The sequence below is a fragment of the Antedon bifida genome, chromosome 10, assembly GCF_963402885.1.
Source record: "Antedon bifida chromosome 10, ecAntBifi1.1, whole genome shotgun sequence".
In the NCBI taxonomy this organism is placed as follows: domain Eukaryota; kingdom Metazoa; phylum Echinodermata; class Crinoidea; order Comatulida; family Antedonidae; genus Antedon; species Antedon bifida.
This window is the reverse complement of record NC_136235.1, coordinates 12,268,128-12,288,736: the sequence shown is the minus strand read 5'-3', so window position 1 is coordinate 12,288,736 and position 20,609 is coordinate 12,268,128. Positions and strand designations below refer to the sequence as shown.

General features: G+C 32.8%; 1 protein-coding gene across 14 annotated transcripts in view; it reads right to left on the bottom strand.

Annotated features, from left to right (window-relative positions):
- The window catches only part of LOC144853742 (uncharacterized), a 152,401-nt gene that overhangs the window by 81,544 nt on the left and 50,248 nt on the right, over positions 1-20,609 (bottom strand). For 11 of the 14 annotated variants that reach the window (XM_078711549.1, XM_078711554.1, XM_078711553.1 and 8 more), the window contains 28 exons: positions 14,471-18,742; positions 13,491-13,637; positions 12,942-13,178; positions 12,593-12,739; positions 11,897-12,322; positions 11,462-11,782; positions 11,177-11,291; positions 10,857-11,071; positions 10,325-10,642; positions 9,821-9,987; positions 9,390-9,549; positions 8,651-8,861; positions 8,061-8,305; positions 7,644-7,844; positions 7,261-7,407; positions 6,917-7,057; positions 6,440-6,724; positions 5,920-6,240; positions 5,384-5,498; positions 4,591-5,123; positions 4,196-4,362; positions 3,757-3,916; positions 3,452-3,656; positions 2,953-3,194; positions 2,562-2,795; positions 2,065-2,079; positions 950-1,096; positions 106-855 (listed from right to left, as the gene is read on the bottom strand). In XM_078711549.1, coding sequence (XP_078567675.1) covers positions 106-855; positions 950-1,096; positions 2,065-2,079; positions 2,562-2,795; positions 2,953-3,194; positions 3,452-3,656; positions 3,757-3,916; positions 4,196-4,362; positions 4,591-5,123; positions 5,384-5,498; positions 5,920-6,240; positions 6,440-6,724; positions 6,917-7,057; positions 7,261-7,407; positions 7,644-7,844; positions 8,061-8,305; positions 8,651-8,861; positions 9,390-9,549; positions 9,821-9,987; positions 10,325-10,642; positions 10,857-11,071; positions 11,177-11,291; positions 11,462-11,782; positions 11,897-12,322; positions 12,593-12,739; positions 12,942-13,178; positions 13,491-13,637; positions 14,471-18,742 — 10,644 coding nt within the window. The remainder of the gene's footprint in view (positions 1-105; positions 856-949; positions 1,097-2,064; positions 2,080-2,561; positions 2,796-2,952; positions 3,195-3,451; positions 3,657-3,756; positions 3,917-4,195; positions 4,363-4,590; positions 5,124-5,383; positions 5,499-5,919; positions 6,241-6,439; positions 6,725-6,916; positions 7,058-7,260; positions 7,408-7,643; positions 7,845-8,060; positions 8,306-8,650; positions 8,862-9,389; positions 9,550-9,820; positions 9,988-10,324; positions 10,643-10,856; positions 11,072-11,176; positions 11,292-11,461; positions 11,783-11,896; positions 12,323-12,592; positions 12,740-12,941; positions 13,179-13,490; positions 13,638-14,470; positions 18,743-20,609) is intronic. The other 3 variants (XM_078711562.1, XM_078711563.1, XM_078711552.1) reach the window with 2 other exon arrangements.

The following is a 20,609-nucleotide window of genomic DNA, read 5'->3' as shown; positions in this document are numbered from 1 at the left end:
TGTAGGAATATTTCGTTGGTAAAACATCAGCACAGCCATCTACAAAAACCATAATTAGGTATATATTCAGAAGAAAATAAATTTTAAATGAATAAGATCACTTACGGTCAATCGATCTATCTGCTTCTGAACAAAGAAGGCATCAACTCCTATTGACTCCTTAAGTATTCTTTCAAGAACCTCATAAGCTGACTGCAACCAGGTCATGACATTTTCCACTGCATCTTTGTACTTCTGCAGAAGGTGTAGAAGATCACTAAGGCTGTTGAAGTGACTGCTGCAAGTTCCACTCAACTGATCATATCGAGAGTTCAGTTCATTAAGCTTCTCTAACAGTACACTTGCTTTGAATGGCTCATGATAACTGGACCTTTTACTCAATCGTGGCAGGACTTTAGAGCGGAACTCTGCAAGAGTCATTTTGTAATCTTCACTTGCCTTGTGAAACTTTTGTCCTGATATGTTTAAGATTCTGAGATCACCTTTATGGCCAAAGACGTCTTCGTTAAATGATTTCAGTTTGCGAACCTTTTTTCGTAGTGTCTCTGTATCAGAGCCAACCTGTTCAAGAAATGTTTGCATGGTATCCTCTGATTCAGTCAGCCACTTTTCAAAAGATTCAAGCTCAGGTTCCAAGTTGGTTAGCTCTTCCAAAGCTGCTATGTTTATTTTCATACGCAGTTCTGATTCAACAGTTAAGGAATTGTAACGGTCACACATAGCAATCCGACTATCTGAGAGTTTTCCCTGAATTTCTTCTGGAAGACGTTCTTTGTTTGTATCTAGGAACTGAGCAGTGTTGTGAGCACAGAGCAAGACAGGTTGCTGATGACTCAAGACATCATCATAATGAACCTAAAATAAATATACACAAATGAAAATTACTGAATAACATTGATTGTAGATCAATGGATATCCATCACCAAATATTCAGTTTTAAGAAACCCACCTTGTGTTCTTGAGTCTGTTTTGTAAGGTCATTAACCTGCTCTTCCATCAGTGGTTGACCAACAAACTCCTGTTCCTTCCCACTGATCCAATCCAGCAATGCCATCAGATCATTTGTGGTTGACTGGGTCTCTTTTTCTAATGTCATCTATCGTAAGAGAAAGGTAGAAACATATTACACTTTTTAGACAAACAATATAATTTACATTTTAAAATGCCAATTATTTATTTCTAGAATAATATATGTTTCTTGTTTTGTGTTGAAAGTTCTTGTGAGCTCTAAATATCACATCTCCAAATTTTGAAATTCCACCGATTATCTTCATTTTAAGCTTTTATTAATGAAAATATAAATTCTAAAATTAATGTTAATAAATAATGAATAAAACAAAAATATCTAAAATTGAGATTAATACGGAAAAAAAAAATAAAATCGTGCAAATTATAAACAAGTCTGATTAACAAATGAAACAATTGTGGATCTGAAAATGACAACACTCCAAATATCTTTTAGAAAAAATAATTCCCAACAAATAAAAAAAAAACAGACTTGTTAAGTTTGATGGATAAAACAAATTATTAGATTAGAGAAAAGTTGATAGATATTGGCATAAAAAACAAAAATCAAATCAAATCAAACTCGTGCAGGTTATTAATTTATTCTGTACAGCCAAAAGGTTTATCTATTTATATAACTATTTGTCTATGTATTTCATTTAATACGTATTTCATTGTGGCACAACAGTCTGCATACTACATTATGTATGCCACAGATTAAGTCACAGTAGGATCAGCCAGCCACTAGAAATATTATACCCTGTATGTTACCAATTGTTTTTAAATATATAAATTCTCCTAAATTTCATGGCAGTTAAACTTTGAGTCACACAGTTGAATCAAGCATCTTATATTGTCAGTTCTACTGATTTTTGTAAACAGAAATAAATTATCCTAAATCTCTCCTCTACTCCACTAGGCTTTTTTTCAAATTGTAATTTTGAGTGGATACAAAATGTGCATTGTGTTTTAAACAAATTTAAAAGTTGACAAAAAGTTAATAAATAACACCCATCATGTTAGTTTGTGGAATCATTTTTACATTATATACAGACTTACTTGTAGAAACAGCCTCTGTAAAAGGGAAGGTGAACAATGTAACATAAATAAATGAGATGAACAGTTATCTATGATGGCCAGCACATTAATAGTGTATACAATTATAAATAAAAATAAATAGATTTTTAATAAACAGAGTTAATAGCAAGAATATGGTACTGTAGTAAAAAAAAACAAAGTACAGATTAAAAACGATGCAATAAAACTATAAAGAAATAAAAGAAAATAAAAACAAACAACATATAATATATAAAAACATACAAAAACTTGTATGCATATATTTAGTAATTTTAAACTCTGATCTTGTATTCAATACATGTTGAGCACATATGGTGGAGAATTAGGTTGTAGTAAAGCTGTAACGTGTTTGCATTTCAATATCAAGTTCCAATCCTATAGTTCTTGGATTGTAATTCACAATTTAAAGCTGTAATTGGTGAGTTACTATACTTGCTGTTGAATGTGTATGAAATAACAACATATAATAAACTACAAACCTTGCTTGTTTGTTCCTTGTTCAACTTCTTTAACATAGTCTTCCAACCCTTCAGATGATCCATGGATAACACCAATAGATTCTCATAGTATTCCCTCAGTTCATCCAGACATTTTTGCATTTCTGCCTGCTGCTCAGTTGTTAACTTGTTACGGTTGTCGCGAAGAAATTGGTCGCAGCTTTGAAGAACTTCAAGAATCTCGGATCTTTTGCTCTGAAGTTGAGTGTGTAGTGCCTAGAAAGGAGAAAGAAGTACATTTAAAGATGATAATGTAGAGTTTTACTGAACTGTTTAAAAAATAAGATGAAAAACAGACAGGGCTGGAGCAGGCAAACTGAAATTTCTTTTTTCATGTATTCAATGTTCTATTGTATGATTAAAAGAAAAATACCTCTTGTTCTGCAATGACATTCTCCAGAGTAACAACATCAGTGATTGGTTGCTTCTCTTCCATAAACTTGGCTTTGATTGGTCGAGACCAGTCAAGGAGTTCTTGGAGATCTCCCAGATAATCTTGGTACAATGTCAAGACCTGAATGAGATCCTGGATGACCTCTTCACGCTCTGTGATTCGATCCAGAAGATCTTGATAAAGTTTTCGTGAAACCTTGACATCATTCATCAGTTCAGTATCTGTAAAGATCAAATATACTGTATATCCAGACAATTAAACAAACAAACGCGGTCGTATTATATGGAGGTCGAGTCAAGTAGAACCTCTATAAGGTAAAACTTCAGAATCCAACCAGTGTTCTTTGGATGAATTGCCCATAGTGTTAGGGAGGGGTTTTACTGTAATCAAATGCTATTTTTCTGAAAAGAAAACATCCAAACCACAACTCCTGTTTTTATTACAGTAGTGAGTCAGAACTAATAATAAATGTCCATACCTTCAGACACTTGGAATGTCTGTTGAATATCAACAACTCGTCTTTGTATTGGTCCATGGTCTCCTGGCCTCAGAGCAACATGAGTTGATTTTCGTCGATTGGTAACAGCTGTCTCAGTAGCTTGTATGAGGTTATCCAATGTCTTTGCCATATCATATATCTCATCATACTTTGGCTTGAAGCTTGCTACCTCTTTTCGTATAGGCTTAAAAAAATAAATGAATTTCAAAATTACAATTTTGTCCCTCTATTACATTCTCAGCAATTTGCTACATTTGCTAAGAAGAAGCTACTTAAGACATTACCTTCATTTGTTCTAGTTGTGACTTCAATTGTTCAAGATCTCGTACAACAGGAGGCAGCTGGTCAACTTTAGCCAGAGTGCTATCATGCCACATACTAACCAGACGAACAGCGTTCTTGTATTTGTCAGTCAGATTCTTGCGTTTAGATAGGTAGTCAGTTCTAAAATGGATAGAAAATCAAATATTATTTAAAATATTTGAAGCTGTAAATGTAAAATGATGATAATATACAACAAGTCCATAAAAGGCAATCTGAATGACTGTCATCTTTAAACACTTGCAAACAATAGCAAGATTTTTAAAACTTATTCAACCGTTTTGGAAAAACATTAGGGGATTTTAAAATCTAAACTTTAGCCTAGTGCCAGGCTTTATACTGGTAATGACAATACTAAAAAGAGAAGTAGCATTAAATCTTTTTATTACATCCTTTACTCACAATCTTGTCAATGCATCCTCCATCGTCTGCCAATTTCGATCAACATTTTTCAGTAGGTCAATAACAAAAGCAGAGTCACGCGCCCTCACATGATTGATGAGTTCATCAGCGAGCTTCTTGATTTGTCGATACTCTGGTGCATGCTCTTTTATTTCCTCATTAACCTCCTACAAAAATAATAAATATTTTGACCATATAAGACTAATATTTCTTGTTCAGCTCATATGAGAAAATTCTTCCACTCATAATAGTATTAAGCTTAACAACCAAATATTGGCAGTATATGGCCGCTTATACACAGTTTAAAAGCGACATAAAATTGGAGAATGAACAGACCATAAATGGGATGACTGTAAACCTTAGTCAATCCTTCAAAACCAATTATAAACAAATACCTGTAAAACTGCTTCTATTTCCTGTATATCCTGTTTCTTCAAATTTTGCGATTCCAAAGCATTCATTACCGGGAACATCCACTCTTCCAATTGGTCAATCTTCTCCATCAGGCCAGACAGCATTGACAACATCTTTTGGAGGTCGTCTGCATAATATTCTAAGCTACATATGTACTTCTTGTAGCGGGAAACCACCTCATCAATACGCCCTCGTAGTTTGTGGGCCATGGCTGGTGTGCTTGATTGAAGCATTTGTGAGGTTTTGTTGGTTATTGCCTCAATGACTGGTCCATGTGATTGAAGTTCACCTTGTAACATCTTTACTTGCTGAAGCTGTTCCATGATTGGCTCAAGTTTTACCACAACCTTTGATTGATCCAATGGCATTAATCGTACTTCAAAATCATCCAACCAAACACTGGTAGTGTCTAAAGTATCCTGTGTGTTTGTCAAGTCTGTCATTGCTTTCTGAAGTTTGTGGCTTCTGTCATTAACCTTTGACCCGATGTCATTATACTTTTCGCAAAGGTTATCTAAAGAATAAAAAATGAATAAAAGAAACAATGCGTTAGTAATGAATAACACAAAATAGCAATAGCAATAGCAAAAGAATTCATTAAAATATTGGAAAAAAAAAATTTATTGTTTGGTGACTCTATTTTCATGTGTGTTACGACCGTTTTAGTATATTGTAATATTCACATACCGAGTTCTACCAGAGGAAATTAAAACTCATTTTCATATCATTATATGAAATACTTAAACATGTACTCAATTGACAACTTAATCTTACCAATTGATCTTTGAAACTTGGGCTTGAGTCCAGGCTGTGATTCACATAGTTGTACTGTAGTCACTTTGATCTGCTCAATGTCCTTTAGATGAAGGTGGATATCATCTTGAACAGCCTACAATAAATAATTAAATTAGTGTATTCACAAACCTGGTAACTGTAGTAAGAAAATTGATCTTTTACCTTAAAAATATAGGTTTCAATTGATATTTGTTTTTGAATTTGTTATGAATTCATAATTGTTATTTGTCTAAAGTACAGTACAGTAGTATATCCGGATATAAGGGCTGGGTCTTTGTGCTAAAAGGCAGCCTCAAGAGCAGCGCCACCCGTCACTTAACTACCTTTAAAACAATATGAGACATGCTTTCTGACTCAGTCTTATTCTGAAGATTTAGGAGTGCATTTACTGTTTTTTTACTAATAAAAGTTATGAAGGAATGAATAAATAGAGGAATATAATATTGCAATATCATCCATCAAAATATAAGTTTATAAAATAGACAATATAGTGTATTATGGTGACATTAGCTCACCCTATTTTTGGCAATTTGTTCCTGTACTGAGGGAACATCACTGCCCATTTCTTCTGCTTCCATCTTCTTAACTGTTTCAGTAGACTCTTCAATCCAGATGGTAAATTCATTTGTAGACGTGTGCAATCGTTCATGAAGGCTAAGAACAAGTGTAAGTTTCTCTGTGTGCCGAAGGCAAATTGCTTTAAGATGTTCATATTTCTTGTTTGTATCATTTATTTTGTCTCTTATTTGGTTTGCTTCTGGTGGTTCAATATAACTACGCAATTCTTCCTTTGTAAGAGTTTTCTGTCGGAAGTTTTCTAGCTGATTCTTGTAATGCTGTTAAGATATTATATTTGATTAAACAATAATTTTCATAAATGCCCCTAGGGAACATATTTTGAAATGGCAATAATAATGATAATCAATCTGAAGTCTCAATATGTAATTTCATTTTTTGCTATACTATGTTATGAATACTGTAAGTAGCAAAGAAAGGTTTGTGTAGCATATGGCAATACTACACTGGCAATCTTACCTCTGCAGATTTTAAAAATTTGGTTCCAAAGATATTCAAAAATTTTAGTTCCACAGCATGAGAAATGATCTCCTGGTTGAATTCTTGCACCTTGGTCATCTGGTGCCTCAATGAATCACGATCTTTGGCAATATTGTGAAGCAGTGTTTCTTGTGTTCTTTCTGCTGATGTCAGCCATACATCAAATGAAGAATGTTCCTGATCAAACTTCTGTAGTTCTTCCAAGCCAATGGCGAGCTGATTCATGCGACCATCACTCTCTGAGTAAAGAAGCTCATATTTCTCCTATAAATTATATGTCAAAATGTTGATGTGAAATCATAAATAAAGTGTAATTAATACAAATCATCATTCTCCAAGTTTTTAATAACCCATATTAGCACTATCGGCTGGTGGTTTTCTTTAACTAATCTTTATTCATTGGGTTTAAACCATATCATAATATGACTCATTGTAAGCAAAGTTTAAGGGAATTACCTTCAACTCTTGTGCAGCAGCTTTAATGTTGCCTTTGTTACTGTCACTCAATTTATCTGGTCTGGTCTCCATCAGGAATTGAGCATTGTGAACTGCTATCATTATTGGTTCCTGTTGATTGCGGATCTCGCTATGAATGGTCTGTATCAACACAAATTAAATAAAATCAAAGTGATATAGAATATAAAATATTTTTACAGAAACGACTACAGTACAACTCTTGACAATAGCAAACAATCTTGTGATTATCAGGTTTTCCAGAAAGCAATGTTACTGCAATACTATATTTTGGTGAATGGTGTAATTTATTGTTCAGATGATGCATTTCAGCCTTTTCAACTCACCCTATGTTCCTGCTCTTGCTCTCGGAGTGGTTGAAGCTGTTCCTTCATTGGTAATTCCTCCCCAAGTCTACTTTCAACTGATACAATCCAATCCTTTAAGTCTTTCATTTTTAAACCTTTGTCCTTGACATCAGTAAGCAAATTCAGCTAAAACCAGAATTGAAAATGTATTTTATTAGTATTTGTTTGGTACAATATATATTAATACTTTAAGAATAATTTTCATAAAGTCAGGAATAGACTAAATTGAGGTAAATACAGTATGATTTATGAAGTTTATAATAAAGATGACAAAATTACTTAAGAACAATGATAAGACGATGATGGCAGTAAAAATGTGGAAGGAGGTATATAATTGGATTGAAAAACAGGTTTCTTCTTACCTCGTCTAGCATACTCCTCAACCAATCTTGGTTTTTTAAGTGAGTTTGATCTATATGCGACTTCAGTTCATACACTTCATTTTGCAGTACTTCTTGCTGGTCAGAGGTCAAGCTGTCTTTCTTCTGATGAAGAAATGTCTCTGCATCTCTCAGTGTGTTATCAGAGATTGGTTTATTGTTGACCAGGTCTTTTTCAATTTTCTAAATTGATATTTAAAAATGTTTACTAGTGTATTACAGTAAAAGCATTAACAATTTTCAGCGCATTACACCTTCATACTTATATAAACTGAATGTATGTAGTACTTAACAATAAGCTAAATATTTAGTTAATTAATAATTTTACTGTATTATTCTTTGTATTCATCATTTAATTACTTTAATAGTTGATAAAATTTGCTGTTTAATATTCTTTACCCTCATATTGTCAAGCTGTAATTTCAATGTTTGGTAGTCCAAGCTGATTGGCTCATGGTTGTCAATAGTTGTTTCTACGGCAACGACCCATTCATGCTGATCATGTAATGACTTGAGATGATCTTGGTGTTGTTTAGAGACATTGAGAATTGCATCAAGTTCCTCATATCTGACACCCAATTGACTACCTAAACTGTTGTACCGGTCTACAATTCCTGTTACAACTTTTTCAGATGCCATTGTATCTAAAAAAGAAATATAAATTGAATGTCAATTACAAATGAGACATTTACTTACATATGATAGTAAGTATGTATGTAATGAACAGTATATAGAACACAATACATCAATAAATCAAACATCATTTTCCATCCTAGTTTTTCAATTTTGTAACCTGGTTTTGTTAGTTTTATTAGGATTATGGAGGCGCCCATAATTTCTGAAATGCATGCACATGTTATTTGTGATTGAATTGAATGTATTTGTTACATTACTAATTTGTCTGCAGAATTCAATCCAACAGTGATTTCAGCAAACGTTTACACCTTAAAGTACTTAGCCTTGATTTGATAAAATACCAAGTGACTTACCTTCATCAAAAGATGAATAACGTTTTGAAGGAAGAGACAGAAGCTTCTCACTGACCGTTTCAAATTCCATTGCATTTACAGACATGCTTGATCGACGCGGAGTGCATCTGAAAGGAGTACACATGTCCTGGGTTAAGTAGTCCAGCTTGATTCCAAGGTCTTTGACTTCTTCTATATCACAGCGTGACTTTTCATATTCCTTCTTCAGAGGCTAAAATATAAACAAATACCTTTTATATAAAGTGGAAATGGTGAATTATATCATATAAAATATCACAAAATAAATGTTATAAGAAATTAAATGACCTATTTATTGTGACTGTTAAATTCCTAAACTAGGGAATTCTGACTATACATACTGAACTTTACTGTCACCATGGAGAAATAACTTATTTCTCCATGCTGTTACCAATGAAAATCAAATTCATTGTTTAAAATTCACTGTTTATTTATGTTACATAATAGCTAATTTTGTCACTGCCAATCAAAGCATTGCTTTATATTCTCATTTGCATAATGTATTGTTTTTAATAAAAAGACTACACACAAAACAATGTAAATCACTATTAATAGTGGGTAATTAAAGTGGCAAGTGATCCAATTAATTATGAAGATCTATAGAATGCCACAGTTAGAAGATAATTATGGATTTATAGTCAATACAATGTACAAGATACTTTTCATAGTAATAGTATGGCTTATGGTTTACATAATTCTCTTATAACAAATTAAAGTATACCTCTAATTGTTGCATCTGTATTTGTATGGTATCTTTATCACGTGAAATTGGTTTCAATGTCTGTACTTTGTCAAACATGGTGTTCAACCATAGTGTTACTTTCTTCACTTGATTTTGGAAGGCCTTGGTTGCAATCTCACGCTCTGTATACTGCTTTCGTCTAGAAAAAAAATGTTTTATAAGTTATTCATTCATTCATCAGTGGAAAATTCACAAGTCATTTAAACAAAATTTTATATTTTCATTTTGTTGACTTTGTGTCATTTGATATTTTAATAGTAGTGTTTTCTTTAATAAACCTCCTAAAATAAATTAAACAGAACCTGTATTGTTATTTAATTGACAGGATGAATTGGTTATTGTTTATATTATCCTGAAGAACAGGGAACTTTTATTGACACTGACCAAATTATAATCATAAATAACTTTACCTTTTCTTCACCAATGTGTCAAGACTTCTCCAATTTGATTGAACATTCTCTTTTATCTCGTCAATGTAGGACACATCATTATTGCCAGAATCATTTAGTAAAGTACTACATAACTGCAATATGCCGTCATACTGAGGCCTGTGTATTTCTATCTGTCTCTCAATATCCTGCAAAGAAGATCTCTATTTGTAGTTGATGAACTTAACCCTAACTTTTAGAATATTTTGCTAATTTATTGTTTAGACATAGAAAAGAGACCAGCCCTGAATATAATAGCGAAGAGATCTACACACTGACACCAAAAAGACTGGCACTTCTTGGATCCGGATTGATTTGGACACAGCAGCAATGGATTGAACACTCTGGAAAACACTTACTGACCTTACCCCAGGAGGAGGTAAAGGCTAGCGTAAGTAACTGCTTCCAAAATTTACGGTAGGTAGAAATTTAACATTTCTTGCATAAATAGAATTTTATGATATGACATAGGTTTTTAAATCTAACCTGAAGTTTTGTATTGCACTCTGGCAAATCCAATTTCATAATCTCCTTAGTCTCCAGAACTTGAGCAGTTGGTAGAAGCCAGTCCTCCAGCTCTTTGACCTCATTATGTAGTCGTAAGAGATCCTCCAGTAGTGATGTCAAGTATGTTTCTCTGTTGTTTGATCGTGTGATGATCTTTCCAAAACGTGAGTTAAGATCATCCAGTCTTTTCTGGATACTATGAGCTTGTTTTGGATCACTGACTTTAAGTAGCTCTGTTGCAAGAGTGTTGACAGAATCCACGCTAGACTTGTGACTATCAATATCAATCTGGTGAAGCTGGAAGAGTAAAATAAAAAAACTTAAATTATTAAAGGTTCTATTACTTTTTTAAGTAACATTTCACAATCGATTTTCACATGGAACCATTTTCAAAAACAAATGAGTGAATAAAAAGCAAGGAACAACAATGGGTGATCAATCAATTTGTTAAGTGATGGTTTCAGTTCTTCAATTCAAATTAAACCATTAACATTTTTTCATCCTAACATACCTTGTGATATTGCACTTGTTCTTGTAAGTTGTCACGCTTAACTAGTACCTTTGCAGAGTCCAGCTTATCAAATGCATCCTCTTTCTCTTCCAACCATATGATGAGGCTGTTAAGGCTGTCCTGAAGGCTACGAGAGTTCATAAGGGTTCGATGCAAAGTACTGCTTCTCTCCGTCAGTAAACGTTCAAGTCTGTTGTAACGCTCACTAACATCATCTACAATTATATATTGATCATAAACAATTTTATCCAAATATTATATATATATCAATATTCCACATCCAATCGGTAAAAAAAAAAAGAATTGAACAAGAAACTTACCAATGGTCCTTTGGACATCAGGTTTAACCTCTGGCTGGGCATCAGTCAGCTCTCTTCCTGTATATTTCAAGTCTTCAACATCTTTGGAGTGTTTGATTACATCATCATTGAATGCCTGTAAAGATTAATGTTAAGATTTATCAAATATCAAACTAAAGTAACTTACAACATCATAGCAGACTATTCCAATTACAATTGCTCTTTTGACAGCTAAATAGAATGATGAACTACTTTTGTTTCTGCTACAATAAATTTGTATTACAATCTTTTTAAAAAAACAAAAACCTTAAATTTCTCTGCCTGTTCTTGGACAGTTGATGTCTCTGCTGCAATAGGTTCTTGCATGAGTTTTGCCATTGCTTTCTCTGTTGTATCTAACCAGTTTGTCACAGATGCAAGACCTTTGTTGTAATGCAAATGTTTCTTAATAAGAACTTCCAACCTCTTGCCAGCACTGTCACACTTGTGTTCCAAGTGTTCAAATTCTTCATTTAGATGAAGCAGACGATCTTGGATTCCAGTTGAATCTGGTGCCTCGCTAAACACTCGGTTGAACTGACTTGGGAGGGCGGTTTGGCGAAATTCGTGTAGCATTTGTTTGTAGACCTAAAAATATAGAATGATGAAGTTAAATTAGAAGATAAAACATATAAACATCTCCATGAAGACAATCACTAATTAGAACATGAGGAAGCCAGACAATTAAACATCTCTGCTAACCTTTGCATCTTCAATATACCGCTGTCCACTATCTTGCACCATTGCCAAATGTGACTTGCGTACATTCATATCGGAAGAGATCCCTTGAAGTTGCATCTGTTGTCGTTTCAAAATGCTTACATCACGACCAGGATCGCTGAGCAATCCATCGATATCGTGCATCGTCTTTCCAAGCCAGTGCTCGAACTTTGCAAGGTCATGCTCAAAGTTGTGGAGGTAGTCTAAAGCAGAGGTGAGGTGATTGACACGTTCATCTGCTTGGTTCTGAAGCAAGTCAAAACGACTGTATAGTTTTTTCTGTATATCCTGTAGTGTGGCATGATTTGGCTGCGCTAGTTTATCACCGCTGGTGTTCACAAACTTTTGGATGTTTTCAACTGTGGTTTTTAGTGGCTGTTCATGAGCATTAATGTCATCTCTCAAAGCCTAGGATTAATACAAAAAGTTAAATATTTTTAGTTCAGAAGGCACATGCAAAAAGTAACAAAATATTTCTAACCTAACAAGATGATTTTAACTTAAAAGGATGATTTGTTTCAGAAGTACTGTATTCCCCCAATCTATTATTTGTATTCATTATAAGCATGGTGGTTTTAAAAGATACAATATCAGATTATAGAGATTATATTCCTTTTTTTCTGTACTAATGAAAATGATGGTAATACTGAGAGTAACTCGAAGATAATAAGACATCACCTTCATTTTGTTGAGCTGTTCATTAAGAGGCTGAACCTGTTCACTCTGAGGCTGTGATGATCCCATTGCATGTTCTGTGTCTGACAGCCATTTGAGTAGTAGTTGTCCATTAGAATAAACGTCTTGGAAGTTCTTATCAATTAAGTTCTACAAAAACATTTTAAAGAATTATTAACATTGAATTCAATTCCAATAACCAATATTAATAAAAGATAAAACAATTTTATCTTGGTAGCGGGATCTTCAAGTCTAACTTTCCATCGGACGTTTTGTCTCATTTTCAAATACCAGTAGATTCCTGGCATTGAGCCATCCAGCTCTTTGATTGGTCAATTGATTCACAACTTACCAATTCCTTCTTTTCAATCATAAGCTGCTGATGGTTTTCATCAATACTTCGCATTCTGTTGTTCGCTATGGTTACGACCTCACGGTATCCAGTCTGTAATTCCTTGACCTTTCCCTTTAGATCTTGTTGTTGCTCGGGCTTCATATGTTTTTCTTTGTTCAATTCAATAAACGTCTCAACCCTTGCAGTAGTCTCTGATATTGGCACTTCATGGTATGAGATATCCTCAATGAAAGACTAAAAAATATATTATAAAAAGTCAAATTATAAATGATAGTGAAAATAATAACAGTGAATATATGGGATATTGGAATGTTCTTGGACAATAAGTTGTTAAAAATGGATGAAAATGACCTCTAAGAAAGTAATTTAAGTAATTATAACAAAATGGATAAAAATAATATATATCTAAAAAGAAAAAAAAACATAAATATTTCACCTTTCACAGTTGCTAATATTTTTTGTATTTTGCTTGAAGATGGCTAATGAAATTGATCGTTTAGATTAATATAAATTATGTTGATTAATATAAATTTTGAAAAAACCAACCTTAATTTTATCTTTTTGGAATGTTAAAGTTTGCAAATCATTACTGATTGGTTCAAGATTTTTCAGCTTTTGTAACGTAATTGTCACCCAATAAAACTGGTCACTGACAACCTGACATACAACACGGTATTCACGATCATACTCCGCCTAGAAAATTCAAGCCAATAAAATCGTAAAAATGTTCAAAAAACCATCTACCTTTACCTTAATTAAAACTTTACAAATGGATGAAAATGTTTACAAAATGCAACATTCAATAAATGAGAACAAAATACAATTGGTTTCTGGGTTTTTTTTGGTAGGAATCTAAAAGAATAATGTTATTTCATGTTTTTATTTTTTATTTTGTATTGTTTAGAAATAGCTAAAATGTTTTATGTAAAATGTTGTCTAGTATTATTTGTAATGAATAGTTTAAAGCAAATAAGAAAAACAACACAAGCAATCTCTAAAGAGATCAAATAATACAACCATTAAAACATTTATTCAAATAAATTCATATTACATCAACTATATAACTATTAACAAGCCTTGGCTTCACACACTTAATCCAAGAATTCTGAGATTCAACTCACAAAGCATCGCCTTGTCAATATGTAAATAAATTCCACTGCCTAATTCTCACCTAATGTAGTGGTTGCCTGATATACCAAGTTAAATAGGTTTAATTACAATACACTGAAATTTGCACCATAAAATGGTAATAAAACATAATCAGCATTTCCTCTATTTTTACTTACTATTTTTGCTACTAAAGAAAAAGATTAACAATTCTCATTGAGAAAATAATTAGCATATAGAGCCATTTCTGTCTTGACCTGCAACATTAAACTTTTACTGCAGTAAAAATGTATCATTAACAGTAACTTTTTCTCAGTAACATTTTAGAAAAAGAGAAGTGTAATAAAATGTCTATTTTTAACATAGGTATATACAAAAGAACACAAACAAATTGGCTTTCATTCTAGACCACAACTTACCATTTTCCAATATGGATCAACAAATACAGAATCAGCTTGACCAGGTTTGCTGGTGAATACATACTTATCTTCAATTGAGACTGAATGAATCACCTGATCATACATCTGGAGTACAGGTGTTTCAGAAACTGGTTCCACAACTTTAGAATCTATTACAAATTCATCAATAGGACTTTCTTCAATGTTTCCTACAGTTAGTGGAATCTTTTCGCCCAGAGGTTCTTTTCCATCGTCCAGTCTCTCTTCCACATGATTTGGTTCTTTCATAACATGTTCAGATTTCTGGAATACAGGGGCTTCAAAAACTGGTTCCACAACTTTAGGATCTATTACCAATTTATCAATTGGATTTTCTCTAAAGTTTCCTACACTTAGTAGAGTATTTTCTTCCAGAGGTTCTTTTTGATGTCTCAGTCCCTCTTCAACATGATGTGAATATTCTGGGTCTTTCATAACTAGTTCAGACTTCTGGAATACAGGGGTTTGAAAAACTGGTTCCACAACTTTAGGATCTATTACAAATTCATCAATTAGATTTTCTTGAATATTTTTGACACTTGGTGGAATCTTTTGATCATTTATAAGTTCCTTCATAACATGTTCTTGTTCTGCTGTAAGTTCAGTGAATTGGATGCTCTCAACATATGTTTGCTCTGGTTTTGTTTCTTGTTTGGAATGTTCTTCTTCCCTCATACTAACATGTTTTGGTTCCTCCTTTTTGCTATGTTCTCCTGGTTCTTTTGTAACAAATTGCTTTACACCTTTGAATATTGAAAACAAGTCAATTGCTTTTTGTGGTATATTTAATTCTTTTTCCTTTGGTTCCTTTTCAAACACAACATCTTTTTCCACATTTTGTTTATGTTTTGGTTCTTTTGGAGAAGACGGAATTTGTTCTGGTTGCTCATCTTGTTTTTCCTCTTTAAACATAGAAAATACGCCAAGCGCTTTTTGATAAAAGGAAAACTTTTCTTCTACACTTTTTGACTTCTTTTCATAATGTTCACTTTTAATCTTAACATTCTCATGATCACTATCCACCTGGTCATGTTTATGCCCATCTGACTCAATCTTCTGATCTGGTTGATGTTGCAGTGATGTTGACCGATACAGTTTATCTTTAAGATTAAATTCAGCCGTTGGTGACTTAAGTTTTTCAGTAATACTTTCCTCAGAAATGTGTAACTCTTCTGTTGAAAGATCTTGTGGAGAAGCTGTACCTTCATCTGAAAGACTTGGAAAGTCTTTAAAGAATTTACCAATATTATCTTTCATAAAAGTTCCAATCATGGTTGGTAGACTATTACTAGTACCATCTCTATCTTGGTTGTATATGGTTTCTTTGGGTATGCCTGAAACATTCTTATCATCAGAATCTATTATGACATATTCGGTGGCATTATCTTCAAAACTGTTTTCTTGATTGGTTTCAGTGTCAGGTGCTAGGTTAGGTTCCAGTTTACTGAAACCTTCAAGCAATTGTAAGTTACTTCTACTGGAATTTATTATTTGACTACAAGATTCTTCTTGTACTTGTTGTAGAGAATCATGACATGGGTGGGCATCAATTTCAGTATCAGAAAGAACAGGTGTTTCATTTCTGGAATTTAAATCTGATCCATCAATTTTTACAGATATCACATCTTCTGATTCTCCATAAACTGCCAACTGATCCACATTTTGCTCATTTGTTGTTGGATTAATTGATGGTGACTCAATAAACACTGACAAGTCAATATTTAGTTCAGATGGTAACACTTCTGTCTGATCACATACATCTTCAGTGATACTCTCAGCAGTATTATCAGAAAGGGGAAATTTCACATCAAAAGAAATAGGTGATACAGCCCTACTCTGGATTGTTTCGTCAATTATAACATTACCAGTTTCTGGTGTAGGAACATGATCTCCTTCTTCAAGTGCAAGAAGTTTTTGGATGTCATCACAATATTCACTAGAAATATCCTCTACAGATTTTCTTGGAATTTGGATTATATCATCTACACTTATTATTAACTTTCTTTGCATGATCATATTTTCATTAACCTTAGTAATTTGTGGCATCTTGAACTCAACTGAAGTCTTTGTAGATGGAACTATAGTCTCTTCTTTAATTATCTGGTGATCACTCTCAGACGTTATTGACGGAATTTGAAATTCCAAAGAAGTGTTCTCTTTCTTTTTATTCTCAATACACGCATGCACAACAGGTATGACTTCTGGTGAAACATTTTCAGTGGGAACAGCTTTGAAAGAAATGTGTTCCTCAATATCCTGAGGAGATCCATGTACATCATTTGATCGTTTTCCTAACGAAGTAATGGATTCAGTGGATGGATGAAATGGTTCACTGATAATCTCTTTTGTCATGATAGATGAACTCTCGATAACCATTCTATATTTTCCTTTTTTCTTTTTTGTTGTTTCCTCTTGTGCAGATACAGAAACACCAGAAACGTTTAATGCTAACAATGGTTTCTCCACTGTTGTTACTGGTGGCACAAGAGTTCCGCTTTCCAATTCAGAAGGTCTTGGATTCAATATTAAACCAGGTGTGAAACTTGACAACATATTTTCTTGTTCATGTTCCTCAATTGGACGAATTGTAGAACTTGTCATCTTGTACGTTGTTGATACAACCTGGTGTTCCATATTATCTGGAATTTCAACAGGTTTATTTGATCCACCAGAGACACTGATTGCTACTGATGTAATACCAAATATATTGGAATTGTTTAAAGATGAATTTGTTCCTTCTTCTTTAAATTCTTTCGGAAATACCTGTTGGTCTAGTTTTGTATCTTTTAATTGAATTTCTTGGATACTTGGTTCATTATTTCCATTAATTTCTGTGTGACCATTTTGGCTTATTGTTATGTTTTCAATAGTTATCAAGGAATCACCACCATCTTTTTTATGAATACTTTTTTCATCCTCAGAGGTATCCACTTTTAAAGAACCATCTTTTGATGGTGCCAATAATCTTGTGAATGAAGCCATTATTGAGCTTTCTTTTTTTTTTATCTTGGGATTTTTGTCAGGCTGCTTTTCTTTACTTAGTTGTTTCTCTTTCTTTCCTTTTGTAAATAAGGATGAGTCTTTTTTAACATGTTTTAAAACTTTCTTTTCTTTTGTGTCATCATTAGATTTCTTTATCTCAGGAAGTTTCTTTCTTGACATTTTCAATGATGGCTCATTTTCAACTTGAGTGATTGATTTTACTACTGGTATGTTTTCAATATCTTTACCAGTGGTGTTTATTTTAGTTTCTTTCTTAGTTGGTTTATTTGGTAACATTTTCTTTGTTACTTTTCCAGTATCACTTTTTGAAGCTTTTTTGATGGGTGACTTTTTAGGTTTTTTATCATCTTTCCCTTTAGAAATTAATCCTTTACTATGTTGGTGAAGTGTACCTTTCAAAGTAACATCTAGGTTCTGTTTATTCTGCTCTGGATTGTTATTTGAAACATTCAATTGTGTTGATACTTTTGGTTTTAAATTGGTTTTTGGTGAATCTTCTATTGCTGAGCTGCTGTCAGTGGAATAAGATGTCTTATGAACTTCTGAATGTGTCAAATTGGGCTTCAGTGCTACTTCATCACCCGATGAAGAAATCTGCTCTTTTCTTGATAGTTCTGTTCTAGTTATTTTTAATTCTGAAGGACGATTTACATTTTCATTCACAGTGTCCAATTGATATTGAAATGTATCTTCATTAGCAACTGGAGTAGTTATTACCACATATTCATCAGTTGGAGAAGAAGGCTCATTCCCAGAATCTAATGACTTCCACCACTTAGAGATAGTTGACAACAAAGAACTTTTTTCTGAGGTCGAAGGTTGGTTGTCTTTTGAGATTTTCTTGGGTTTCTTTCCTTTTACAGTCTCCACGCATTCTATTGCTGGTGATAGATGAACCTCCATACTATCCACATTGCATTCTTGAGTACTTATCACTAATTCTTCCATTACTGGGACTTCAGGAAAAGAAACATTTTTTTTAATCACTGATGGTGACTTCTGCTTCTTTAACTGACCAACTGGAGGATGTCTCTCCTTCGGTCTTACTACCCTGGTGTCATGTGATAAAGCTGGTAAGATCGTCTCAGGACAACTTGTTCCTGATTGATATTGTGAACCTCTTGGATAAGTTTGATATTCAATGAATTGTTTAATTGATGGTTGATGAAGAATTAATCTTCTATGTATCATCTCAACTTGGATAGGAGACAAAGAGGAGATTTCCAACGGATTTAAATTTGCAACATCAATCTGTGGAAAATGAAAAAAGCTTCATCAAAAAAGGTAATTGCATTTTTATTGGATGTGTATTTTATATAATTCTACAAATATAAATCAAATTAGTTAATTACAATCTAAATTAATCATTTCTACATTCAACTCAATTTTCTACAATCAATTTAAAACATATATTAAGAAACTACCTCAAATCATTAACCATTTAAAAATAAATAAAAAAAGTTCTTTGCATTGCAAACCAGATTAAGGACAAGAAATGAATACACACAAGTTTATTACAGGTTAGAAATTACATCGTTTACCAAACCACAAATAAAGTACAAGTTTCAATGATTATTACAACCACCGTTACACAAAATGTATAAGGAAAACATTTTTCAATAGCAAAATGTGCAGAAACAAGATATACCACAGTTTATAGTTAAGTACTAACATTTTGTGCACAGAAAACAAGAAAGGTATTTATGTAAAAATCTTACACCTTAATGAAACATACTTGTTTCATGCGAAATATTAGTTAGCCTTTTCCATGCTACAGGATGTTTAAGAAGTTATTTACCATGCTACAAGTAATTTATGATCACTAAAACATCCAATACTATAGAATTGTTATGGCATGCAGAGGGAGGGTAAATAGAAAAATGAACAGCAATTCAAGCATACCACTTACCTTATAAAATCAGGAAAAACAAAACTTAATTAGCCAATCAGGAAAAAGGTTTGCCAACATCATAAAATGACACTTCTGCACATGCTCTCCGTTGGGCAGACAGGAAGCCATTTTGATTTTGGTGGAATTGATATTCAAATATCATACATGCTAATGAGGTATCAGCAAGGCAGACAATATTTAAATTCTAAAGTATATTATTAAACAGATGATAGCAAACCTAACAACTAAAAATGAGGATGGAATCATTCTGTATTGCCATTAGAAAATAACGTAAAGCTGTAAAAGAAAAATACCCCAGAGAAAACAGCAAACTTTTCTATACTTCTTGGATGTGTATACTCATGAAATTATTGAATAAAAGTTAATTTCTACAGATTGTTGTGGTGATATAGTTAAAATGATCAATTATTATTAAGAAACATTTTCTGCAATGAGAAATTTAAATCATAAATCATAGCAGCAAATATTGCATTTTGAGATCAAATAAATTACAATAATTTGTGTAGGTTTTTCAGATGTCCATGCAGAAAATGTAACTTAAATGGAACGTTAATAATAATAATATGTGATGATATATATTATTTATAACTGTAATAAAGTATAATATTGGTGATACATATATTGCATGTGTTATTGTTAAATAATAAAGTACAGTTTCTCCAGACAAACTTGGGTTGGCTCATAAATTAATGCATTTTAACAAACAGAGAATTATTTGGCTGCTGAAGAAGATTTTGTTTTGAGTTCACTGTATTACTCATTATTGTAAAGATACTATTTAGTACATATACTTTCTCCAACACAAGAATAAGATAATTTTAAGATGCCTGTGGACACAATTGTAAAACACCAATAGCATAAGACTATACTATTAAAAGCTGTTAATTCTACTAGTATTTTTGGTAAAACATCAATAGCATATTATTATGTAGCTGTTAAACATGAAAGTTCATATCATGTAGTGGCACTGTCTGCTACCACAGGCAATTGATTTACCCATAGTAGCAATAAGCAGTAGACACTGAAGTGGGTGCGGGTATTGTTATTACTTACAGTGACATTGTCAATTAGTAATTCAAACACTGAAGATAATATACATGACTCTGTGTGGTTATCAACATATTGTAGTATATAATATTATACATAACACTGTATACTACAATATGTATTGTAATATACATCACATTAGAAGGTAGTGTAGTTAAA